The sequence below is a fragment of the Episyrphus balteatus genome, chromosome 2 (genome assembly GCF_945859705.1).
Source record: "Episyrphus balteatus chromosome 2, idEpiBalt1.1, whole genome shotgun sequence".
Lineage (NCBI taxonomy): Eukaryota > Metazoa > Arthropoda > Insecta > Diptera > Syrphidae > Episyrphus > Episyrphus balteatus.
Genome location: NC_079135.1, coordinates 116979946 through 117007804, shown reverse-complemented (window position 1 = coordinate 117007804; position 27859 = coordinate 116979946). Strand labels below are relative to the sequence as shown.

Sequence of the window (27859 nt, the reverse complement as noted above, 5' to 3'; positions counted from 1 at the left end):
TACATTCTCAGAATAAATCATTTAATCATTACCACTGTATTCAATATGCAAATACATACTAAAAACTACACCAAATTATTTTCCTATTAATCTTCAATATAGCGGAGAACGCTAAGTATAATTTTCTCACAAAGATTCTCAAGGGCGTCGGTGCACAGTGTGGGATTTCGCGAATTTAGCGGAATTTAATTCGAAAAATGACTTCTCTTGTTTAATGCCAAAACCGGTTTTTCTTAAAGCTAATAGATTGTAAAAAGTGATAACAAAAGCATTGATAGGTGGGGATCATGTAAACAAAAAAAAAAATAGCTTCCAAGTTGCAGTTGGCGATTTTTTTTCTGTTTATTTGGTGAAAGAGATTACTTTGCCCTTAATTTTTTCTCGTGCGTTTGGTGTGCGTTTTAATAAAAGTTTTATTTTTTTTATATTTTCTAAATATCAAGGTATAATTATGTAAGTAATTTTTTATTTCACAGGGTGTTTTACATTTTTGTTTTGGTGATTGAAGTTAAAAAAATGTGTTTTTTTTCGATTTTTGTACCTTTGTTAGAGCAAAACTTTAGTTATTCCGCGTTATTCCGCTTAGACACAATATTCAATGCAAAGCTTGATTTATTATCTATCAAGAATCACTAAAATTTGACACCCCAATTTTGTTATGATATATTTTTTTTTTTTTTTTCTAAATGACCATCAAAAAAAAAAAATGATGGCATACCGTAAAAATCGAATAACTTTTTGGTATTTTGTTAGAAGAAGAATGTTATAGAATTAGAAACTTTTTTTATTTCACAGGGTGTTCAAAAAATTTGTGAATTTGATTTTAAAATAGTTCCAATAAAAATACAGGGTGTTCAAATTCAAAGTTAACAGTAAGAAAAAAAAGAATTAAGTTATTTTAGAAATTAAAAACGAAAACTATCAATTAATAAAAAAAAGTATTACATCTAATAAAGGGTGTTCCAATTATAATAATAAAAATAAATTAATTTAAAAAAAAAACAATTAACGCGTATTTTTCACAAAATTTGATATTTGATACTTTGAAAATCGGTATTAAAATTAATTTTACTTGTTATAAGTGCTGTGTTTTGTTATTGTGTGTATATGTACTGTGGAGTATTAATTTTCGTCTTTTTATAATGTGGTATGTTGTTTGAATAATTAGCAAACTATCCTTTTAAATTACAAAATATTTCGGTATTATATAATTTAAAGAATGTCTTTCCAAATAACAAAGAAGGACATATTTGATGTTTGGGTCTCAAAAATACAAATTAAGCGCTTTGAGGCAGTTATGTCATTTGTTTTAAATGTTTTTGTTCATAACGTATTCTGAAGAAGCAGTTAAATCATTAAAGGCGTCTGTGAGGACAACTTGTTTTAAGTTAGGTCAGTTATGGTCAAAAAACAGTAACCGTGAAAGCTTTGAATGCAAAAATGCTTCCTGGCTCAGTGGCTATTTAGTAATACCACAGCAAATATTTTACGAAATTCCTTCCCCTTCGAATTCTGCAAGTGTGGGTAGACCTAGAAAATCATTTAATGAGTGCTGTGAAAAAATGAAGGAGAAGAAAGTACAAGGCCTCTTAGACTCATTTAGCTTTGAAGAAATTTCAACTGCATATGAAATTAGTTTGCGAAAAAGTGGAAAAAGGAATTAGTAAGGGTGAAATTGTTTACATTAAAAACAAAACATATAGTAAAAACAATTAAATAAATTCAAATTGGCTTTTAATTTTACAAGAATAACACGATTGGTAAAAACAAATTGTCTATTTCAGTTAAACTGATTTTTTTTCGACAGGAAGTTTACGGTTCTTTGAATTTTTGATATCCTTGATGATGTATGGCAGAAAAATTTCGTGACAGAACACTTACCAATTTAAAAAAAAAACATTGATTGTGCATAAATAAAGCTCCATATTTTAAAACATCCTTTCAAATAGTATCTTGTACGTTTTAGTAGCCTTTTAGAGAATAGTTTCTTTAGTTCATAAACAACGTCATTGACATATCGGTTTGCAAAAAACCTAGTCAATTCTGACAATAATTAACTTTTTTCTTTATTTTATTCATATTTGTCATAAAATTAAACAATAAATCATTCCTCAAAAGTTTTTTTTGTAAATTATGATTTTCAAAAAAAAAGTACTTTTTGGTGAAAATAACCTGTCACTTCAAAGCTCATTTTACAAAAACTTAAATAAAATATCATCAAAATGTGAATTACATTTGATTGTATACACATATTCAATGAACTAATCACAAAAAAAACTACAATAAAATTTAAAATGCAAGCGTTATTAATTTTATTCCGCTAAATTCGCGAATTCCCACACTGTGCGGTGGTGTAATGGTTAGCATAGTTGCCTTCCAAGCAGTTGATCCGGGTTCGATTCCCGGCCGACGCACACTTTTTTTTAATGCTGAATACAATAATTTAAATTTTCTTTATATTGGAAGAAAAAAAGATATAAAAAAAAAAAATTGAATCGTTGACTTAGTTGAGTGTTAGTAACGAAGTAGTTTGTAGGTTTGTATCTACGTGCGTCGTCGATGGGCTGTCTCAAATGTTAAAGATACATTTGTACATTTCAAAACAAGAAACGAATTATTTAAAGGGGCAAACTTATTTAAAATATGGAGGAAGTTAATTTTTTGAAGTAAATAAAACGTTCTACTGAGTCTTGTGATAAGGATTATTATTGATTAATAATAACTGTAGAATTGGAAATCTCTATATTTGATGAAAATTCAGTGAAAATGGGCGGTTGGGCATGCCCACTGGCTGAAATTCTCAAATTTTAAATTTTTTCGTTTGTATAAACTACCAGCTCTACCGTTCTACCAAATATCAAGATTCTACGATAATCAGAAGTGGTCTATAATATTTGATGAAAATTCAGCGGAAATGGGTGGATGCCACGCCCCCAGAATTGAAAATCTCAAATTTTCGATTTTTTCCTTTGTAAACACCACAAGTCCTATCACCGTGTAAAATTTCAAGTTTCTACGATATCGGGAAGTTCTCCATAATTTTGATGATCTGTCAGTGAGTCAGTTACGGTTTTTGCGATTTTTGGAGCCCTATATCTCAGAAACTACTCATCGTAGGAGGCTGAAATTTTGTGAGGTGTTTGGTTTTGACCAGCTCAACAAATGTAGCGAAATTGAAATTTTTAGCATCATTGGTGTGGAAGTTAGAGGGCGGTCGAAAATGGCCTGAGTTGTTTCCTGTAAATAAGGGTGAAGTGCCAAAGTTGCTAGAGAACTTGGCTGGGCACTACCGTGCCCCTTGATTAATTCGCAACACTTTTTGAAGTGAAAACTTCTTTAGTATCGTAGTGATTTGAAACACTATGAAACGAAATAGCGACAGGAAAAATCAATTCATTATAACTTTTATGTTTTTATAGATATAGAAAATTTGATTTAACATACATAACGGTATGTGTTCTACAAGTTACACATTTATCTATCGACATTTATCGATCCATATTTATCTATCGACATTTATCTATCCACATTTATCTATCCACATTTATCTATCGACATTTATCTATCCACATTTATCTATCGACATTTATCGATCCACATTTATCTATCGAAATTTATCGATCCCCATTTATCTATCGAAATTTATCGATCCACATTTATCTATCCACATTTATCTATCGACATTTATCTATCGACATTATCTATCCACATTTATCGATCCACATTTATCTATCCGCATTTATCTATCGACATTTATCTATCGACATTTATCGATCCACATTTATCTATCGACATTTATCTATCGACATTTATCGATCCACATTTATCTATCGACATTTATCTAGAGACATTTATCTATCGACATTTATCTATCGGAATTATCTATATACATTTATCGATCCACATTTATCTATCCACATTTATCTATCGACATTTATCTATCGACATTATCTATCCACATTTATCGATCCACATTTATCTATCCACATTTATCTATCGACATTTATCTATCGACATTATCTATCCACATTTATCGATCCACATTTATCTATCCGCATTTATCTATCGACATTTATCTATCGACATTTATGTATCCACATTTATCTATCGACATTTATCTATCGACATTTATCTATCCACATTTATCTATCGACATTTATCGGTCCACATTTATCTATCGACATTTATCTATCCACATTTATCTATCGACATTTATCGATTAGCTTTTTAAAAATCTGACAATGTGCAAAACGTAAGCCCATGACACAAGCTAGCATTTGGCATCACTGCCAAAAATTTCTCTCAAACGGTTTAGCTTCCAGGAGCGTTCAAACGTTCGGGGATTTTTCGAAAAAAAAAAACAATTTACCCGATTTTTCAAACTGGATTTTCTCGGAATTTTGAAAAAAAAATCCAAAAACCCGATTATTCCACTATCGGGTAGCTGAGAATATAAGCTTTCATATGGCACCACTCCCATGTCTCTAGGTCAAAGCGTTCAGCTCCCAGAAGCTTTTTCGCACCCCCAACTTCCAACGCCTATATCTCGGGATTTTGAAAAAAGGGTAAAACAATTTTTTTGATACCCAAAGGTAACGGGGACTCTAACCTACATTTGGGTACAACTCCCATCACTGTAGGTCCACGCGTTCTCAAACTGGGAGAACTTAAAGGTTAAAAAAAAAGTTAAGCCCGATGCTGAAAAAATAGGCATGATTTGGCTGTTTAACATGGAATATGAGCTTTTTAAAAATCTGACAATGTGCAAAACGTAAGCCCATGACACAAGCTAGCATTTGGCATCACTGCCAAAAATTTCTCTCAAGCGGTTTAGCTTCCAGGAGCGTTCAAAGGTTGGGGGATTTTTCGAAAAAAACAATTTACCCGAACTTTCAAATTGGATTTTCTCGGAATTTTGAAAAAATCCACAAACCCGATTATACCACTTCGGGTAGCTGAAAATATAAGCTTTCATATGGCACCACTCCCATGTCTCTAGGTCAAAGCGTTCAGCTCCCAGAAGCTTTCATCTATCGACATTTATCTATCCACATTTATCTATCCACATTTATCTAGAGACATTTATCTATCCACATTTATCTATCGACATTTATCTATCCACATTTAACTATCCACATTTATCGATCCACATTTATCTATCGACATTTATCTATCCACATTTATCGATCCATATTTATCGATCCACATTTATCGATCCACATTTATCTATCGACATTTATCGATCCACATTTATCGGTCCACATTTATCGATCCACATTTATCGATCCACATTTATCGATCCACATTTATCGGTCCACATTAATCGATCCACATTTATCTATCGACATTTTTCTATCGACATTTATCGATCCACATTTATCTATCCACATTCATCGATCCACATTTATCGATCCACATTTATCGATCCACATTTATCGATCCACATTTATCGGTCCACATTTATCTATCGACATTTATCGAACCACATTTATCGGTCCACATTTATCGATAGACATTTATCGGTCCACATTTATCGATCCACATTTATCGATCCACATTTATCGGTCCACATTTATCTATCCACATTTATCGATCCACATTTATCGGTCCACATTTCCACATTTATCGATAAATAAATGTGGATCGATAAATGTGGATCGATAAATGTGGATAGATAAATGTGGATCGATAAATGTGGATAGATAAATGTGGATCGATAAATGTGGATCGATAAATGTGGATCGATAAATGTGGATCGATAAATGTGGATCGATAAATGTGGACCGATAAATGTGGATCGATAAATGTGGATCGATAAATGTGGACCGATAAATGTCTATCGATAAATGTGGACCGATAAATGTGGTTCGATAAATGTCGATAGATAAATGTGGACCGATAAATGTGGATCGATAAATGTGGATCGATAAATGTGGACCGATAAATGTGGATCGATAAATGTCGATAGATAAATGTGGATCGATAAATATGGATCGATAAATGTGGATAGATAAATGTCGATAGATAAATGTGGATCGATAAATGTGGATAGTTAAATGTGGATAGATAAATGTCGATAGATAAATGTGGATAGATAAATGTCTCTAGATAAATGTGGATAGATAAATGTGGATAGATAAATGTCGATAGATGAAAGCTTCTGGGAGCTGAACGCTTTGACCTAGAGACATGGGAGTGGTGCCATATGAAAGCTTATATTCTCAGCTACCCGATAGTGGAATAATCGGGTTTTTGGATTTTTTTTTCAAAATTCCGAGAAAATCCAGTTTGAAAAATCGGGTAAATTGTTTTTTTTTTTCGAAAAATCCCCGAACGTTTGAACGCTCCTGGAAGCTAAACCGTTTGAGAGAAATTTTTGGCAGTGATGCCAAATGCTAGCTTGTGTCATGGGCTTACGTTTTGCACATTGTCAGATTTTTAAAAAGCTAATCGATAAATGTCGATAGATAAATGTGGGTAGATAAATGTCGATAGATAAATGTGGATAGATAAATGTGGATAGATAAATGTCGATAGATAAATGTGGATAGATAAATGTGGATAGATAAATGTCGATAGATAAATGTCGATAGATTAATTATCAAGATAAATGTGGATCGATTAATGTGGACCGATAAATGTGGATCGATAAATGTGGATCGATAAATGTGGATCGATAATTGTGGATCGATAAATGTGGATCAATAAATGTGGATAGATAAATGTGGATCGATAAATGTGGATAGATAAATGTGGATCGATAAATGTGGATCGATAAATGTGGATAGATAAATGTGGATCGATAAATGTCGATAGAAAAATGTCGATAGATAAATGTGGATCGATTAATGTGGACCGATAAATGTGGATCGATAAATGTGGATAGATAAATGTGGATCGATAAATGTGGATCGATAAATGTGGACCGATAAATGTGGATCGATAAATGTGGATCGATAAATGTGGATCGATAAATGTCGATAGAAAAATGTCGATAGATAAATGTGGATCGATAAATGTGGATCGATAAATGTGGATCGATAAATGTGGACCGATAAATGTGGATCGATAAATGTCGATAGATAAATGTGGATCGATAAATGTGGACCGATAAATGTGGATCGATAAATGTCGATAGATAAATGTGAATCGATAAATGTGGATCGATAAATGTGGATCGATAAATGTGGATCGATAAATGTCGATAGATAAATGTGGATCGATAAATGTGGACCGATAAATGTGGATCGATAAATGTCGATAGATAAATGTGGATCGATAAATGTGGATCGATAAATGTGGATCGATAAATGTGGACCGATAAATGTGGATCGATAAATGTGGATAGATAAATGTGGATCGATAAATGTGGATCGATAAATGTGGATAGTTAAATGTGGATAGATAAATGTGGATAGATAAATGTGGATAGATAAATGTCTCTAGATAAATGTCTCTAGATAAATGTGGATAGATAAATGTCTCTAGATAAATGTGGATAGATAAATGTGGATAGATAAATGTCGATAGATGAAAGCTTCTGGGAGCTGAACGCTTTGACCTAGAGACATGGGAGTGGTGCCATATGAAAGCTTATATTCTCAGCTACCCGATAGTGGTATAATCGGGTTTGTGGATTTTTTCAAAATTCCGAGAAAATCCAATTTGAAAGTTCGGGTAAATTGTTTTTTTCGAAAAATAGATAAATGTGGATCGATAAATGTGGATCGATAAATGTGGATCGATAAATGTGGACCGATAAATGTGGATCGATAAATGTCGATAGATAAATGTGGATCGATAAATGTGGACCGATAAATGTGGATCGATAAATGTCGATAGATAAATGTGAATCGATAAATGTGGATCGATAAATGTGGATCGATAAATGTGGATCGATAAATGTCGATAGATAAATGTGGATCGATAAATGTGGACCGATAAATGTGGATCGATAAATGTCGATAGATAAATGTGGATCGATAAATGTGGATCGATAAATGTGGATCGATAAATGTGGACCGATAAATGTGGATCGATAAATGTGGATAGATAAATGTGGATCGATAAATGTGGATCGATAAATGTGGATAGTTAAATGTGGATAGATAAATGTGGATAGATAAATGTGGATAGATAAATGTCTCTAGATAAATGTCTCTAGATAAATGTGGATAGATAAATGTCTCTAGATAAATGTGGATAGATAAATGTGGATAGATAAATGTCGATAGATGAAAGCTTCTGGGAGCTGAACGCTTTGACCTAGAGACATGGGAGTGGTGCCATATGAAAGCTTATATTCTCAGCTACCCGATAGTGGTATAATCGGGTTTGTGGATTTTTTCAAAATTCCGAGAAAATCCAATTTGAAAGTTCGGGTAAATTGTTTTTTTCGAAAAATCCCCCAACCTTTGAACGCTCCTGGAAGCTAAACCGTTTGAAAGAAATTTTTGGCAGTGATGCCAAATGCTAGCTTGTGTCATGGGCTTACGTTTTGCACATTGTCAGATTTTTAAAAAGCTAATCGATAAATGTCGATAGATAAATGTGGACCGATAAATGTGGATCGATAAATGTGGATCGATAAATGTGGATCGATAAATGTGGATCGATGAATGTGGATAGATAAATGTGGATCGATAAATGTCGATAGAAAAATGTCGATAGATAAATGTGGATCGATTAATGTGGACCGATAAATGTGGATCGATAAATGTGGATCGATAAATGTGGATCGATAAATGTGGACCGATAAATGTGGATCGATAAATGTCGATAGATAAATGTGGATCGATAAATGTGGATCGATAAATATGGATCGATAAATGTGGATAGATAAATGTCGATAGATAAATGTGGATCGATAAATGTGGATAGTTAAATGTGGATAGATAAATGTCGATAGATAAATGTGGATAGATAAATGTCGATATCGATAGATAAATGTCGATAGATAAATGTCTCAAGATAAATGTGGATAGATTAATGTCGATAGATAAATGTCGATAGATAAATGTCGATAGATAAATGTCGATAGATAAATGTCGATAGATAAATGTGGATAGATAAATGTGGTTAGATAAATGTCGATAGATAAATGTGGATCGATAAATGTCGATAGATAAATGTCGATAGATAAATGTCTCAAGATAAATGTGGATCGATTAATGTGGACCGATAAATGTGGATCGATAAATGTGGATCGATAAATGTGGATCGATAATTGTGGATCGATAAATGTGGATCAATAAATGTGGATAGATAAATGTGGATCGATAAATGTGGATAGATAAATGTGGATCGATAAATGTGGATCGATAAATGTGGATAGATAAATGTGGATCGATAAATGTGGATCGATAAATGTGGACCGATAAATGTGGATCGATAAATGTCGATAGATAAATGTGGATCTATAAATGTGGACCGATAAATGTGGATCGATAAATGTCGATAGATAAATGTGGATCGATAAATGTGGATCGATAAATGTGGATCGATAAATGTGGACCGATAAATGTGGATCGATAAATGTGGATCGATAAATGTGGATAGTTAAATGTGGATAGATAAATGTGGATAGATAAATGTCTCTAGATAAATGTGGATAGATAAATGTCTCTAGATAAATGTGGATAGATAAATGTGGATAGATAAATGTGGATAGATAAATGTCGATAGATGAAAGCTTCTGGGAGCTGAACGCTTTGACCTAGAGACATGGGAGTGGTGCCATATGAAAGCTTATATTCTCAGCTACCCGATAGTGGTATAATCGGGTTTGTGGATTTTTTCAAAATTCCGAAAAAATCCAATTTGAAAGTTCGGGTAAATTGTTTTTTTCGAAAAATCCCCCAACCTTTGAACGCTCCTGGAAGCTAAACCGCTTGAGAGAAATTTTTGGCAGTGATGCCAAATGCTAGCTTGTGTCATGGGCTTACGTTTTGCACATTGTCAGATTTTTAAAAAGCTCATATTTCATGTTAAACAGCCAAATCATGCCTATTTTTTCAGCATCGGGCTTAACTTTTTTTTTAACCTTTAAGTTCTCCCAGTTTGAGAACGCGTGGACCTAAAGTGATGGGAGTTGTACCCAAATGTAGGTTAGAGTCCCCGTTACCTTTGGGTATCAAAAAATTTTTTTTACCCTTTTTTCAAAATCCCGAGATATAGGCGTTGGAAGTTGGGGGTGCGAAAAAGCTTCTGGGAGCTGAACGCTTTGACCTAGAGACATGGGAGTGGTGCCATATGCAAGCTTATATTCTCAGCTACCCGATAGTGGAATAATCGGGTTTTTGGATTTTTTTCAAAATTCCGAGAAAATCCAGTTTGAAAAATCGGGTAAATTGTTTTTTTTTCGAAAAATCCCCGAACGTTTAAACCGTTTGAGAGAAAGTTTTGGCAGTGATGCCAAATGCTAGCTTGTGTCATGGGCTTACGTTTTGCACATTGTCAGATTTTTAAAAAGCTAATCGATAAATGTCGATAGATAAATGTGGATAGATAAATGTCGATATCGATAGATAAATGTCGATAGATAAATGTCTCAAGATAAATGTGGATAGATTAATGTCGATAGATAAATGTCGATAGATAAATGTCGATAGATAAATGTGGATAGATAAATGTGGATAGATAAATGTCGATAGATGAATGTGGATCGATAAATGTCGATAGATAAATGTCGATAGATAAATGTCTCAAGATAAATGTGGATCGATTAATGTGGACCGATAAATGTGGATCGATAAATGTGGATCGATAAATGTGGATCGATAATTGTGGATCGATAAATGTGGATCAATAAATGTGGATAGATAAATGTGGATCGATAAATGTGGATAGATAAATGTGGATCGATAAATGTGGATCGATAAATGTGGATAGATAAATGTGGATCGATAAATGTCGATAGAAAAATGTCGATAGATAAATGTGGATCGATTAATGTGGACCGATAAATGTGGATCGATAAATGTGGATAGATAAATGTGGATCGATAAATGTGGATCGATAAATGTGGATCGATAAATGTGGACCGATAAATGTGGATCGATAAATGTCGATAGATAAATGTGGATCGATAAATGTGGACCGATAAATGTGGATCGATAAATGTCGATAGATAAATGTGGATCGATAAATGTGGATCGATAAATGTGGATCGATAAATGTGGATCGATAAATGTGGATCGATAAATGTGGATAGTTAAATGTGGATAGATAAATGTGGATAGATAAATGTGGATAGATAAATGTCTCTAGATAAATGTGGATAGATAAATGTGGATAGATAAATGTGGATAGATAAATGTGGATCGATAAATGTGGATAGTTAAATGTGGATAGATAAATGTCGATAGATAAATGTGGATAGATAAATGTCTCTAGATAAATGTGGATAGATAAATGTGGATAGATAAATGTCGATAGATGAAAGCTTCTGGGAGCTGAACGCTTTGACCTAGAGACATGGGAGTGGTGCCATATGAAAGCTTATATTCTCAGCTACCCGATAGTGGTATAATCGGGTTTGTGGATTTTTTCAAAATTCCGAGAAAATCCAATTTGAAAGTTCGGGTAAATTGTTTTTTTTCGAAAAATCCCCCAACCTTTGAACGCTCCTGGAAGCTAAACCGCTTGAGAGAAATTTTTGGCAGTGATGCCAAATGCTAGCTTGTGTCATGGGCTTACGTTTTGCACATTGTCAGATTTTTAAAAAGCTCATATTCCATGTTAAACAGCCAAATCATGCCTATTTTTTCAGCATCGGGCTTAACTTTTTTTTTAACCTTTAAGTTCTCCCAGTTTGAGAACGCGTGGACCTACAGTGATGGGAGTTGTACCCAAATGTAGGTTAGAGTCCCCGTTACCTTTGGGTATCAAAACAATTTTTTTTACCCTTTTTTCAAAATCCCGAGATATAGGCGTTGGAAGTTGGGGGTGCGAAAAAGCTTCTGGGAGCTGAACGCTTTGACCTAGAGACATGGGAGTGGTGCCATATGCAAGCTTATATTCTCAGCTACCCGATAGTGGAATAATCGGGTTTTTGGATTTTTTTCAAAATTCCGAGAAAATCCAGTTTGAAAAATCGGGTAAATTGTTTTTTTTCGAAAAATCCCCGAACGTTTGATCGCTCCTGGAAGCTAAACCGTTTGAGAGAAAGTTTTGGCAGTGATGCCAAATGCTAGCTTGTGTCATGGGCTTACGTTTTGCACATTGTCAGATTTTTAAAAAGCTAATCGATAAATGTCGATAGATAAATGTGGATAGATAAATGTCGATAGATAAATGTGGATAGATAAATGTGGATAGATAAATGTGGATAGATAAATGTCGATAGATAAATGTGGATAGATAAATGTCGATAGATAAATGCGGATAGATAAATGTGGATCGATAAATGTCGATAGATAAATGTGGATAGATTAATGTGGATAGATAAATGTCGATAGATAAATGTCGATAGATAAATGTCGATAGATTAATGTGGATCGATAAATGTGATCGATAAATGTCGATAGATAAATGTCGATAGATAAATGTGAATCGATAAATGTGGATAGATAATGCCGATAGATAAATGTCGATGGATAAATGTGGATAGATAAATGTGGATCGATAAATGTTAATAGATAATTTCGATAGATAAATGTCGATAGATTCCACATTTATCGATCGACATTTATCTATCGACATTTATCTATCGACATTTATCCATCCACATTAATCTATCCACATTTATCTATCGACATTTATTTATCGACATTTATCGATCCACATTTATCTATCCGCATTTATCTATCGACATTTATCTATCGACATTTATCTATCGACGTTATCTATCCACATTTATCGATCCACATTTATCTATCCACATTTATCTATCCACATTTATCTATCGACATTTATCTATCGACATTTATGTATCCACATTTATCTATCGACATTTATCTATCGACATTTATCGATCCACATTTATCTATCGACATTTATCTATCGACATTTATCTATCGACATTTATCTATCGACATTTATCTATCGACATTTATCTATCGACATTTATCGATCCACATTTATCTATCGACATTTATCTAGAGACATTTATCTATCGACAGTAATGTTTTTGTTGTGATTTCACTACTTTTTGCAAGGTATTGCTGTAGAACTTTAAATCTCTATAATTGATACACACTCAGAGAAAATGGGCGGTTACCACACCCCTTGTCTAAAATTCTCAAATTTTAAATTTTTTCTTTTGTTTAAACAACCAGGTCTACCATTCTACCAAATTTTAAGGTTCTATGACAGTTAGAAATGCTCTATAATATTTGATGAAAATTCAGCAGAAATGGACGGTTGCCACCCCCTATTCAAAATTCTCAAATTTTAAATTTTTTCCTTTGTATAACTTACGAGTTTTACCATTCTACCAAGTTTCAAGATTCTACGATGATCAGAAGTGCTCTAAAAAATTTGATAAAATTTATTGAAAATGGGCGGTTACGCCCCCCGTCTAAAATTCTCAAATTTAAAATTTTTCCCAGTTCCCACCACCAGTTCTATCATTCTACCAAGTTTCAAGATTCTACGATAGTTAGAAGTGCTCTAAAATATTTGATGACAATTTAGCGAAAATGGGCGGTTACCACGCCCCCTGAATTGAAAATCTCAAATTTTCGATTTTTTCCTTTGTATGCACCTCAACCCCCATCACTGTGCCAAATTACAAGTTTCTACGATAGCGGGAAGTTCTCCATAATTTTGATGATCTGTCATTGAGTGAACCAGTCAGTCAGTCAGTTACGGTTTTTGAGATTTTTGAAGCCCTATATCTCAGGAACTACTAATCCTAGGTAGCTGAGTAAGGAGTTTGTTTTCGACTAGTTCAACAAATGGATCGAGTTGGAAATTTCTGACATATTTGGTATAGAAGTTGGAGGGGGGTCGAAAATGGCCTGAGTTGTTTCCTGTAAATAAGGGTGTAGTGCCAAAGTTTCTAGAGAACTTGGCTGCGCACTACCGTGCCCCTTAATATTCACATTTTTTCGAAAATGTTTTAAAAATTTTAGAAAACGGTTCTAACAATTTTCAAAAAAATTCTTTATTATTATTATTAAAAATTTATTTGTAAGCAAAAAAAAAAAAAAAACTAAAAATATAAGGCTGTCTTGGGATTTGAACCCTGGACCTCTGGAGCAAAAGACAAATTCGTGAAGCCATGAACTGCTGTCTTAAGTTGGAGTTGCCGTCATATGACTTGGCAGAACGTCAAAAGCCATGCGTTCATCGATTTATAAGTCCAAGTCAAAAATTTTAAATCTTAAAATTAAAAATTAAAAAAATATTTTTTTATAAGCTCCATTGATCCCTTTTCAAAGAAAATAAATGGAATTCAACAGGCAAGTTAGGGATTCGTAATAAAAAAATTAAACTTGAGATAACAATCAAGATACTGATTCTCTACGATTGTAGAGAATCAGTATCTGTTTGCCCCTATCTCGACATGCAGTCCAAACTAATGAAAGAACCTTCAACTTCTTAGTTAAGAGTTTTTGGTGATCGCTAGAGTGGAAATTAAGATTTTTTCTACCAAAATTGTTTTAATCGTATGACCAACTAAAATAGTTTGTTTGCTTAAGATTTTAAATTTTATTATAAGACCTGTAAAAAAAATTTTAAAAAATAGTTTGTAAATTAAAAAAAAAAAAACATATTTATTAAAATGATGTTTCCTTTTGTCGCACCCTTTACAGTAGAGCAGCACAAATAAATTCGCCCAGATTAAAAAAAAAATTGAAAAAATTGCCATGATTAAAATAAGAGAGAATGAGAAATTTGTTTGTTTGGTCAAAAATAATTGCAGCCTCTGATTTTACCGGGTCTTGTATCACCAAATTTTAGGCAATTTGTTTATTATAAGACAAAATAAAATATGGTTCTCTAAAATAAATATTCAAAATGTTTATACTATTTTTTTCCTTATAGAGAAATTTATAATTTGATTACGTTTCAATTTTGAACTCTTATTCTTTTACCTTTTATTAATAAAATATCTATATATCAAATTGGATACCTTCCGAAATCCAAGATTTTTTATAATTAAGAATAAATTCCATAGCCTTTTCATCTACCCATTACTTTCTTCACTTTATTCGTGGGTTCCTTTTTTTAATAGTGCATGGGTTTTCATACAGATCCTTGTCAAAAAATAAATTGGAAAATGAAACAAATACCATAATATCTAACATAAATGAAATTTCGTTTAAAAAATAATCCCAATAAATTCCTTTCTTTTTTTAATTTATTCCTAAAAGTAAGCGCCTAAAATTACAATACTTTTGATATATCTAAAACCCCTTTCAATTTGTTAAACATAAGAAAATAGCTGGGGCACCTGAAATCATTATGGAGTAAAATTAATTAGAGTCCTTGAATTTTAAAGAAAAAAAATTGGGAAATCGTTCCTAAAGCAAAATGTTTTATCGTTTTCATTCGTCAGACCACATCCATATATACTACACAATACAAAGAACAAAAGTCCAATAAAACATTTTCTGTTTCTATGAAAGAGTTATCTTGAAATTGGCATAAAATTGATGCCGATAAAATTTTATTGTCACTAATAAAGTTCACATGCCGGCTTCTTGAGGGAATTTGACTGATTATATATTTGGGTACCATTGACCTTGTTTCTTGGAAGAAAATATAGCCAAAGTCGCATAAATTACGAGGTAAAGCTACAAAAAAGAAAATCAATAAAATTTGGGATTTACTTAAGTAGGTATATCTACTTCCTTGAGACAGGAGACGCTATACTCTTGACCTACATTTATTACACATTTGTGTGTAGTCGTTAATTGGAAATTGCGTTGCAAGTGGTTCGAGTAATTCTTGTTGACATTAACTGGAGGATTTGTCTGGAATCCTTGTGTTAGCTGCCAAGCATATTGGCGTCAAATTGTCTACAAGGATTATCTGTATCTGAAGTATGTTTTGGTAAATTGAGAAAAGTTGATTTTTTTTATATTTTATTTTTTTGTTTGCTTTTATTTTGTTTCACATAAAGACATCGTAATCGAATCGTAAGACTCAATAAGACATGCAAATAAATCATCAGTTTTGTGTGTGTTCACGCACCTTGCGTGACTTATGCTAATTTATGCGAGTCGTTTCATTTAATTGAATAGGTATATATGGATGGCACACGTTTTATAGTTCAAAGATTGGTTTTATTTTTTTGTTTCTATTATAAACTTTGAACCATGATAGTTTTAGGGCAGAAAGTTTCAAATTTTGGTTGGTATTATAAAACTAACAGTGATTTGTGTTTAGTATATTTTATCCCATCATAAATGCCCTATTTTGCTTTTTATTTTTCCAACCATAAAGGTTTACAAACATTGTATTTTCTTGGATTTTATTATATCAGTATTTAACTCACCTCTTCGTACTTCCCCAGTTCAAATGAGACTAACCGATCGAGGTTGCTCATATCTGTGTTGTTGAGAATCGCCCAAATGAATCGTTCCCTTTGTGTCTTTACTACATCTTTTAAATGTGTCACTCTTGCAACTTCCGCTGGTCGTTCTAATTGTCGAAATATCTAAAATAAAGTGAAAATACATTTAGAAATTAATAAGTGTTGCTTTTAATATAATTAATTTTACTATTATATAGATGCCATCAAAAGTCAGTACCTACAAGCAAATATGTGCTTTTGAGCTCCAAAATACTTAAGTTAAAAAATATTAAATTAAGTCCAAGATTCAAAGACACTTCTCTCATTAACATTTTTGTTTACTTGGATAAAATTTTTCTAGATTTGACCGTGAAAGATGATACCGAATTTTTGCATGTGTCTTATCAGTTGAGTTAGCACACCACAAAGTATTGAAATGTATTTGATGAAAAAGGTTAAATTCATGCATAAAGTAAGAATCAATCAGCACACGTTAACAAGATTCCATCAATATTGCTTTTTTTCTATCAACGTTCTAGTATTGAATTGGTTCTGTGCTTCAATTAAGACACATAAATCATAATTGACATTGACAAGTGTGGAGTTACATAGTTGCAAGTTATACCATGGAGAAGATTAATTAGGATTAGGATAGTCCACACAGCCTATGGAGAAGTCATGATTGACTGACTGCTATCTTAGAAAAGTGTTTTTTTTAGTCTCCAAGAAATAACGTGAATTAAATAAATCTCCAAATTTTGTATGGTGTTATAAATATGATACAAGATTCTGCAATACGTTGAACTTCCCTGATCGATTGTTACGCTAAAATCTTGTAGGGTGCCATACATTTACGAACTAAAGAAAACACAATGTTGCTAATTAACTAACCGGCAATAAGTTGAGAACTATTTTTTGTATCCTTATCGAATTTGAAAAGAAATCACAAGTAGAAATCTAGGAAATGTAATTGAAACATTATAAACTCCAGTTTTTTTTTTAAATTAGCTTAAATAGTGTTTATGAATATGCATCAATATTAAAAAAAACACCTCTTCAATACAACTGATTTAATTTATTTATGGTCACTGTGGCGTATGCGTAACTTTTTTTTTTGCACTGAAAGTTTTCCGTAAGGGCATATTAAGAATAGGTGGGCAAACTGAACGATTCTTTACTTTAGTTTACTTGATTTAATTGTTAAGTAATGATCTTTTTTCCAAAAAACAATTACAAAATTGTTCTAAGTCCTTAAGAAATCCTTTGTACTTAGAACAATTTTGCTTTACGCCGACGACGCACAGTGCGGCACTCCTTGGACAAAAAGAAAAAAAATATGTGCTATTTTTACAAAAGTAACGGTTAAATCATATAGTCTAATAACCAAACCATTGTAAAACAAAACTTTTTGCTCATTGGACAGAATAGTTTTTCGGCAAAGTCTGCTGCAACTATGCATTGGCAACAAGAAAAAATGTATTTTAGCCAGCCTGGTTTGGTAAGTCCGAACGATTATTTTTCTTAACGAGTACGGTTAACAGTTAAACAAAAATTTTTTTTTGGGTTATCAAGAAGGTATAATGTTTTATTACATAAAACATTTTGAAAATCGATTGGAGGTTTTAATTAATTAATTAATTTTGAAAATAACCATTTAATTTCCTTTTTTTTTTTGGAAAAGTTCAGAAACTGAATACACGTAAAAAATTAACTGCACTGCATAAGCCAAACAAAAGGAAAATAATAACTTAGGTTATCCCTCATCAGAGAAGAATTTCCGTATTTTAAAAATATTTATGAAATCAAAATTTGTGTTTTATCTTAAGAAATTCTATGTTAAGCTAATTCTGTACAAATAAATAGTAAAATGTACCTATAAATTGAAGAAAATGATTTTTGTCCAAATTTTCTTCAAAAGGCCGCACTGTGCGACGGTATATAATTGCCAATAAATAACCACAAGCTTTGAACAAATTCTATTGATCTCTCAAGTAGCACAAAAGTCTAAGATACACCAAAATATTTGGTGTATTTTTTGCACTTTCGTGATATGCATTTTGAATATAAAAAATACACCATTTTCTCGTATAAAATAAACTCCGGTGGTTAAAAAAATATACCGATTTTGGTGTATAAATGGCACTAGTGGTATATTAAATGATCTGTTTTTGGTGAAAATTATCCCTTTGAAATTGAAAAATACACAATAAATCTATGGATAAAATACACCATTTAAATTATTCTGATTTAAAATTTGAACCAAAGTTTATTTTTTATCTCAAACAGTTTGATGAATTCTAATTCACACCATTTCTTATGAAATAAATGAAAATGAATTTTTATTCACTTTCATAATATTGCCATAAGAAACTGGTTAAATATGATTTTGTTTGCCAAATTTTAAAACGAAACACATTCTATCTACTAATTTTAGATGCTACCCCCTCTAAAAATCGAGCGCCTCAAAAATGTCAGTAAATTAATGATTTTTTTTTTCGATTTTAAGAATCCATTTTTCAAAAATTATAATTTTTGTGTTGTTTTAAATTTTTTTAAGAAAAGTTATTTTATAATGAATCGAAAAAACTAAGAATGCGGGACTATTAGGTCGATAAATATACTATTTTAATAAAATAATTAATCGCTGTCTTCTATTTTTAAATGGCGTCCATTGAAAAATATGGCGTCTCCCACATATGCATTTTGGTGAATTTTATGTCCACAGGGTGTGCTTCCTACACCAAACAGTGTGTACAAAATAAACCGTTTTGGTTGATTTCAGAATCAAATAATTTTATGCACCATTAATGGTGTATTATAAAAACAACTGAATATCGGTGTATTTTTTGCACCGAATCTTAAAAAAATGTTGAAATTTTGTACAGAAAAGACAGTGGTATAATTTTTATACCACTAATTTTGAGAAATACACCATATTTTTTCAATTTTCTCAATTTTACACCAAAATTAATGAATTTACACCAATTTATACACAAGTGTGCTACTTGAGCTCTTAACCTAACCTTGATCTCTTAATTTATGTATTTTCGAAAGCTATGTATGATTGTTACCATTTTTCCGTTATTTCATTTTTTTGAGAAAAACTAAAATGTAATTTAATTGCAACAAAATTTTATAACCAGTGAAAAGTGTAATCAAAACGTTTTAGTCGTTAAATCGCGATTTTTTTTACATGAAACCAAAACTTGTCCTATAGAATACAGCAAGTCAAAAGCAATTTTTGCTTTGCAAACTTTGTTTTTATTATTATTTTTCGGTAACACAGAACATCAAAAAGTAAGAAAAAAAAAAAAAAAAACATTCAACTTGGTGACGTGTAATAAATATTATTATATTGTTTTATATTAAGGGATTTTAATTGCAAACGTGCTGAAAATTCCAAACCAAGAAAACCAATAAATTGTTATGTTTAAATTTCTTTCCCTAGGGGATTCCCATAAATAAACAAAGAAATATATATCTTCAGACACATTTCACACCTACTCAAAAAATACCTCTCAAAATAGTCCAGTCCGTAAAATAATTACTTTTCCGGTATAGACTTGCATGCATGATGAACGAAAAACATCTAAAAATAATGCCATGCTTCCTTTCATTTTCTTCAAAATTGAAACAAAAAAATGCCACAAAATTTTTCTTCCACCCACATTCAAGTATATCAGATATAATTGCAAGCAATTATCATAAAATCTTTCGTGCATTGCACTATTTAACCTGATGATGATGATGTTGTTCCAAAAAAAATAACCCAACGTGTGCATACTTTCTTTTATGAAATAAAAAAAGAAATTCCTATGAAAATAGACTGCCCACGAAACAGAAAATTGGGCACACTTCCTTGGTGAAAGTTTGTTGACAGTAAAATGTCAAAAAAAGTCAACAAAGAAGATTTTACAATATGCGTTCTTCTTTCTCCCCTGATAAACATATTTCATTACGGGTGATGAATGTTTTTGAAACAGCCGACTATTTTAAAATAATTTATTCAAAAATGCAGAAGTTTTGAAATTTATGACTCTTTTATCTGTTTTATGGGGACAGCAGTGGCCATAAAACAATTATTAACAACTTGGTTTTATAGTGGCAAGTGGTTTTGACAATTCAAATTCATTTGGGTACGTTTTCGAAGGATATTTCTTAGGAATGTTAATTCTAAATATTCCAGGCAATATTTATATTTCTGTATTTTAAATATAAGAGGTGTTTTCGAAAATAGTGTTTACCTTTACGATTTGATTTTTTTTTTTGCTAATTAAAATTTGAACGACTATCGAATTGAAAAGATCAACATTTCATTTAGATTTTCTTTATAAAACCATCAAAAACCCATAATCAAGGAGCAATCATCATTCGATACAAATACCATATTGCCTTTGATGTTTGCTAATTAATCAATGTACATATTTTTGGTTTGGTGTATTTTTGCTTTCAAAAACACACGAATTTTTAAGTCATCCACCTCTCATACATTCAGCACCATCTTCTTTCAAATGAAAACAACAAAGGAAATACGAGAAAATTCAAGATTTCATTTTTGTTTGAAAAATCATGAGTTGTTTTGAAAACCCACTCCATGAGGGAAAATAAACACACTTAGTAATTCTACCAACCATACCCCGTGTGTGTATTTCTAAAATGTTATCTTGGGGGCATGAAGAGATAAAGTGTTTTGACAACCACTCGAGTTTAGGATGCACTGCTTCAGAATTAAGGAACTGAAATAATTATAAATTATGAGCTCTTTAAGCTTTTGTTAGGTATGATTACATCAGCTTGGGAGTAGCAGGCGTCGTTATATTAAATTGGGTGAAGAAAGTATCTTTTTTAGTACACTCCGAATCACAGAGTTCACGCTCTCATCTATTTCGAGTTAATTTGTATAATTTTTTAGAAAGAAGCTTTAAAGGAACTATCTTAACACTAGTTTTCACAAATTTAACTTGAAAACATAGTTAATTTTTAGTTCCATTATTGTTTTATTTACAAGGTGTTCCTATATAGCTTTAAGGAAAAACTAACCTCAAAATTGCAATTTTTATATTTAAGTATTCATATGGTAGAGAATTGGCCAAAATTCAAAACCCCGATTTTTCGCTCTTGTGAAATTACCCTTTTTGCTTTTTCGATTACGTTTTCTAGTCAAGTTTGTAAGCATTTTCTTCACTAAAAACCCAGTGTTTGTTTCTAAAAATGACCGAAAGCTGAAAAAAAATCTATTCCAGATTCTTTAGAAATGTTTATGAAATTCAAAACAATTTCATTGTTTTTGTTACTATTTGTTACATGTCTTTCGAAAGATGTTTCAATTTTTTTAAGTACTACATGTGTAAGTCATCTTCATTCAACCATTCAATGATCCTCAAAAAACCGCGTACACACTTTCCAATGAAAACAAAACACAAAAAACAAACAAACAAAATTCTTTATGAAAATAGATCCGTATTCGAAACACACCAGAAATAACGAAAAACACTTGGTGAGAGTTTCTTTGGCTGTCAAATGTCAAAATAGTCAAACGCAGCATCATATTCTATTCTACGATCAAAAAGTGAATAAACTTTTAAAAACCAGACGAATTGTTTTCAGACAATTTCATTGATGTGGTGGAAGAAGTATTTTGTTTTCGAATTTGAATTTAAATTTATGATCATGTTATGTTTTTCTTCGTGACAGCTTTGTCTATTAACTAATTAGCAATGTGGTTTTATGATGACAGGTGGTTGTGACAGACAATGTACAAAACAAATCCCACATTCTAGTTTGTCATGTTTTAATGAATCATATATCTATTTCTAAGATAAGATGTGATGTTGAAAAAGTTCCACAACCTATGAACGTGTCAAAAACGATATCTTCTTAGTTTTTGAAGAATAATGTGATGTTTGAATATCTAACATGATTGATGTGACGAAAGAGAAATGGTAATCTATTATTGTAAATTTTATGTTTTCAACACAATTTTCCAAATTTAAATTGAAGAGATTAATGAAATTATCATTGTTGAGAGAAAGCAAGCGTTTTTGTTTCCCTGTTAAATAAGTCCGATTCAAGATACTGTCTTGATGGATTGTCCTAATAAATTTGGATTAATTGAAGACACGGTCTTTACTAGTTCACAGCTTTATTAAGAAGAAGTTATAAAAAAGTTAGGTTTTGACAACCGGAAAGGTTTTCTCTGACAATTCATAAGTAACCTTGTAAGCAAATTAACAAAAAAAAACATAGAATTATTTACAGGGTGTTTAAGTGCAATTAATTAAGTGAATTATTCAATTTTATAGCAAATGTTAAATGTTAAAGTTAAGTTAAGATAATTAATAACAATTTAAATGAATATTTGATGGAAATGTATTTAAGACTCAACATCCTCCCGCCCTTGAAGGGACATAGGTTCTTCAATAGGAAGTCGTCGAATTCTCGTAACAGCTCGTTGAACTTCGCCAGTAGATGTTTTAAGAGTCACGACTCTCACGACATTGTCCTTTCCAGGATGAATTTGGACGACTCTGCCCAGTCTCCATTTCAGTGGTGGAAGGTTTTCATCTTCGATTGTAACCAGATCATTGATAGCAATTGGGTACCCAGACTTAGCCCACTTGGCGCGAATTTGTAGATTCTGCAGGTATTCTCGGGACCATCTAGACCAAAACTGTTGGAAATACCACTGTAATTGCTGGTAACGTGTTAAGGTATTGACGTTAGAGTGGTGTAACTGTGGCTCGACTGCTGCAGTGAGAGGTGTACCAACCAAGAAGTGGCCTGGAGTAAGCGCTTGCATGTCGTTTGGATTCTCAGATAGAGGTGTAATTGGCCTAGAATTGAGAATAGATTCAATTTGAATTAAAAAAGTATTAAGTTCGGGATATGTTAAAGAAGAATTTTGTAAGGTTCGTTTCATATGAAACTTGCAGCTTTTAACGGCGGCCTCCCACAAACCCCCGAAATGAGGAGATCGAGGAGGAATGGTTTTCCACTCTATCCCATCTGCTGCACACGCCTTAATTATTTCATCTCTGTTTTCACTCCTCATGAACATTTCATAGAGCTCATGCAATTGGTTTCGCGCCCCAATGAAATTAGTAGCATTATCGCTGTAGATTACTGAGCACAATCCTCGTCTGCCAATGAATCGTTTTAGAGCCGCTAGAAAGCTGTGGGTAGTTAGATCCTCCACTAACTCAAGATGGACTGCTCTGGTCACAAAGCAGACAAACACTGCAACATAAGCCTTCATAGGCGATGTACCTCGACGACGAAAATGGATGCTAAATGGGCCGCAAAAATCAACACCAACTATATTAAATGGCCTCGACTGTTGTACTCGATGATGAGGCAAATCACCCATAATTTGAAGATTACGAGATGGTTTTGCTCGTGCGCATCGAACACATTTGTGAACAATCTTACGAGTCACCATCTTACCATGTATGGGCCAAAACCTTTCACGAACTTTGTTGAGAAGCGCTTGCGGACCAGCATGAAAATTCTTCTCGTGCAGATGACGAACCAAAACTGTGGTGAATGCATGGTCTTTTGGCAATAACATAGGATACTTTGTGTCGAAGTTCAGATTTGAATTAGTTATTCTGCCTCCCACACGAAGTATTCCCTCAGAATCCAGGAATGGTGAAAGCGAGTTGATGTGACATCTTGAGGACAGCTGATCGCCTTTAGATAATGTTTCGATTTCTCTTTGAAAACTTGTGAGCTGAACGTATTTTATCAAACCTTTCAGAGCTTTGTTAAGTTCTGCGACACTTAGCGGTCCAAATAACTTAATATTTTTCTTGAAGCGATTGTTTCTGTATCTGAACAAGTATGCAACTACTCTGAGTAGAGACTCGTAATTGTTGTGGTATTTTATGTTTTCCATAAAATCAGTTTCTATAACAATCTTTAAAATCGTTTTGGTTCTTTTTCGTTCAAGCTGCAGGTTTTCAGCATTCAAAATTGCATTTGAGGAAATCCAATCGCTTTCTTCCAGATTCAGAAAAGAAGGTCCTCTGAACCACAGGTCGCTTTGAATTAATGCTGACGGATATGATCCTCTCGATATCACGTCCGCAGGATTCAATTCCGAACGAATGTGTCGCCATTGAGAACTTGAAGAGTGTTGATGAATAAATGAAACGCGATTGGCTATGAAGGTCTGCCAGTTACATGATTCCTCAGCGATCCAACTCAGAACAATTGACGAGTCTGTCCAATAAGTTATGTGCTGTAAGATGGAACCGAAAATCTCTTTTAGTCGTTGCACAAGCTGAACCATCATCGCTGCGGCACACAACTCCAGACGTGGTAGTGTAACCTTACGCACCGGTGCTACTTTAGATTTGGCACATAACAGGTTAGTTCTTACAGTACCATCATCATCTACAGAACGTATATATACACATGTACCAAATGCACCTTCTGAGCTGTCTGAAAAGGCATGAAGCTGATAATTATCTGTATGACCAAAAAATACACGGCGATGAATATGCAGATTGTTGAGCTCATGTAGACCTTTTCGAAACTTTAACCATGAGTGATGACATTCTTGGGGCAGTGCTTCATCCCACGCAAGCTTCAGACGCCACAGCTGTTGCATAAACATCTTAGCAAGAACGATGACAGGGTTTATAAGACCCAAAGGGTCAAATAGATGTGCAATATCGGAAAGAACTGTTCTTTTTGTTATGCACTCTGAAAGCAGGGGAGTTATCTCATAGTGAAAATTGTCTTCGACTGGGTTCCAATAGGTACCTAATGTTTTGATTACCTCTTTACCTTTTATCTTGAAACATTGCTCACGATCAGTTTCTGGAATTCCTTCTAAGATTTCAACAGAGTTTGCACACCATTTTTTAAGTATGAAGCCACCTTTGCCCAGCAACGATATTAATTCTGACTTTAAAGCCTTTAATTCATTGAGAGAATCACAACCAGTGATCAAATCGTCGACATAAAACTCAGAGCTTATAGCTTTAGCCGCTGCAGGAAATTGTTCCCCTTCATCGACAGACAGTTGTTTTAATGCACGAGTTGATAAAAATGAAGCACAAGCAGTGCCAAAAGTGACTGTGCACAAACGATAAATGGCAATCTCGCTCTCACAATTTCTCCATAAAATGTAATGAAATCGTCTATCAGACTCATCTAATCGCACTTGGTGATACATTTTTGTTATATCAGCTGTCATAACAAATTTGTGTCTCCGAAATCTCAGAGCGATGGAGAATAAATCTGGCTGAATAACAGGACCTACCATTAGAATATCATTTAATGATTTCCCAGAACTCGTTTTGGCAGTAGCATCGCACACCACTCGTAATTTTGTAGATGAGCTTGATGGCTTTATGACGCAGTGATGGGGGAGAAAATAATGTGGGGAGGTGAGGTCTACATTGTTTACCAATTCCATGTGAGAGTTCAGCAGCATTTCGTTCATAAAGGCAGAGTATTGTTGAAACAGGTCTGGGTTTTTACGGAATCTTCTTTCGAGGGACAGAAGCCTCCTTTTGGCTATATCATAAGAATTCCCTAATAAGTTTGGATTCTGCTTGAAGGGAAGTCTCACACTGAAACGACCAGACTCTAAGCGCGAATAGTTGCTCACAAAATGATTTTCGCATTCCCTTTCTTCTGTTGACAGAACATCTGTTTGACAGTTGAAGCTTTCAATTTCCCAAAGTATTTGTAACGATTTGCTTATTGTTTCATCGGTTTCGGATTCTTGCGGATTGTCTCTAATAGCGAAACTAAGTCTGTTGGAAGTGCTCTGATTATTGGATTTTGGAAGTTGACCGGCTACTACCCACCCAAATAACGTGTTTTGCAACGCAGGTAAGTTCGGTCCTAATTTAATCTGTCCTACGCATAGTATTTTGTAAAATAAATCCACGCCAAGAAGCAGATCTACACGCTGAGGAACATTAAATTGTGGATCAGATAAATTAATATTATTTGGAATGTTCCATTCTTTGATGTCAATTTTTTTATCAGGTAGCAGTCCTGTTATTTGTGGTATCACAAGCGCCTCTATTGTAGCTGTAAGTCCATTGATACGAGAACTGATGTTAAGAATTGCTTTGTGTTTAGCCATTGTTACAATGTTATTGGCGCAAGATAAGGTGGTATTTGATTGCAGACGTTGCGTTCCAAGACACTGCATAAGCCTTTCAGAAATTAAATGTGTTTGAGACCCTGAGTCCAAAAGTACACGGCAAGGTATGACCTGTTGACATTTGTTTAATATATTTATGACTGCTGTTCCCAAAAGACTATTTTCAGAAGAGCTGGCGTACATTGAATGAGAAGTTGAAGCAGGTATTTCGTGTGAAGTATTGAGGTTCTGAGAAGACGTTGGGTGACTACTTGAACTAAGTGGGGCTTGTGGTACAAAAGTTGGAGCATTTTCAATAAGATGCAAGAGTGTGTGGTGTTTCTTTCCACAATGACGACAACCACTAGATGGACAATTAGCGCTACTGTGATCTGTAGATTTCAAGCAGTTGTAACATAGATTTAGATTTTTAATTTTGTGTATACGTTCGGGAATAGAAAGACCTTGAAATTTGTAACATCGATAAATAAAGTGGCCGGGAACTGAGCAGAAAATGCAAGTGTTTTTTGTGGTAATAAAGGTTTTTACATTGTTTTTTGAATTAGATTTCTGACCTTTGTGGTTATCAGATTTTGTTGAACAATCAGGAGTAAATAAATGATTTGTAATATTACCTTCAAGATGCTGAGCTCTCTTTTTAAGAAAATCGGTAAGTTCCTTTAGACTTGGTAGTCGATCTGTTGGTGCGTCATCATTCCACTTACTCAGAGTAGCAGGATCCAACTTGGAAGTCATTATAAAAACAACAACATCGTCCCAATGTTCAACGGGTCTTTTCAGATTACTCAATCCAGTTAAATGGTTGCTGATTTTATCCACAAGGTTCCTTAAATCTACTGCGGATGCCTTATAAATCTTGGGATGATTGAATATGCGTTGGAGGTGCTCCTGGGCAATAATTTTCTTGTTTTCGAAACGTTCCTTCAGCCTTGCTAGTGCCACATCGTAGTTGTCGTCTTCTATTTTGAGCCCTTCAACTGGGGCAATCGCGGTTTCGCTAAGCTTCGAAAGCAGGTAATGAAACTTAGCTTGCTTAGACAGTTTATGATTGTTATGCACCAGTGATACGAAGCGATTGTACCAAACCGTCCACTTAGTCACGTCACCTGAAAATGAAGGAAGTTCAATTACTGGCAATTTGATTGAATCGTGATTATTAGAAGTTGATTGGGATACGTCCATTGTTTCATCCTTGTTCACATGTTTAACGTTCAAAAGAACTTTAAGTGTGGCGATGGTGGAGTAGTAGACTTCTTCGTTATGAGAGC

At 33.3% G+C, this 27859-nt stretch overlaps 1 protein-coding gene across 1 annotated transcript in view; it reads right to left on the bottom strand.

Annotated features, from left to right (window-relative positions):
* LOC129909673 (TWiK family of potassium channels protein 9) overlaps positions 1 to 27859 on the bottom strand; it is an 86691-nt gene that overhangs the window by 3971 nt on the left and 54861 nt on the right. The window contains exon 2 of the mRNA XM_055986747.1: positions 16448 to 16609. Coding sequence (XP_055842722.1) covers positions 16448 to 16609 — 162 coding nt within the window. The remainder of the gene's footprint in view (positions 1 to 16447; positions 16610 to 27859) is intronic.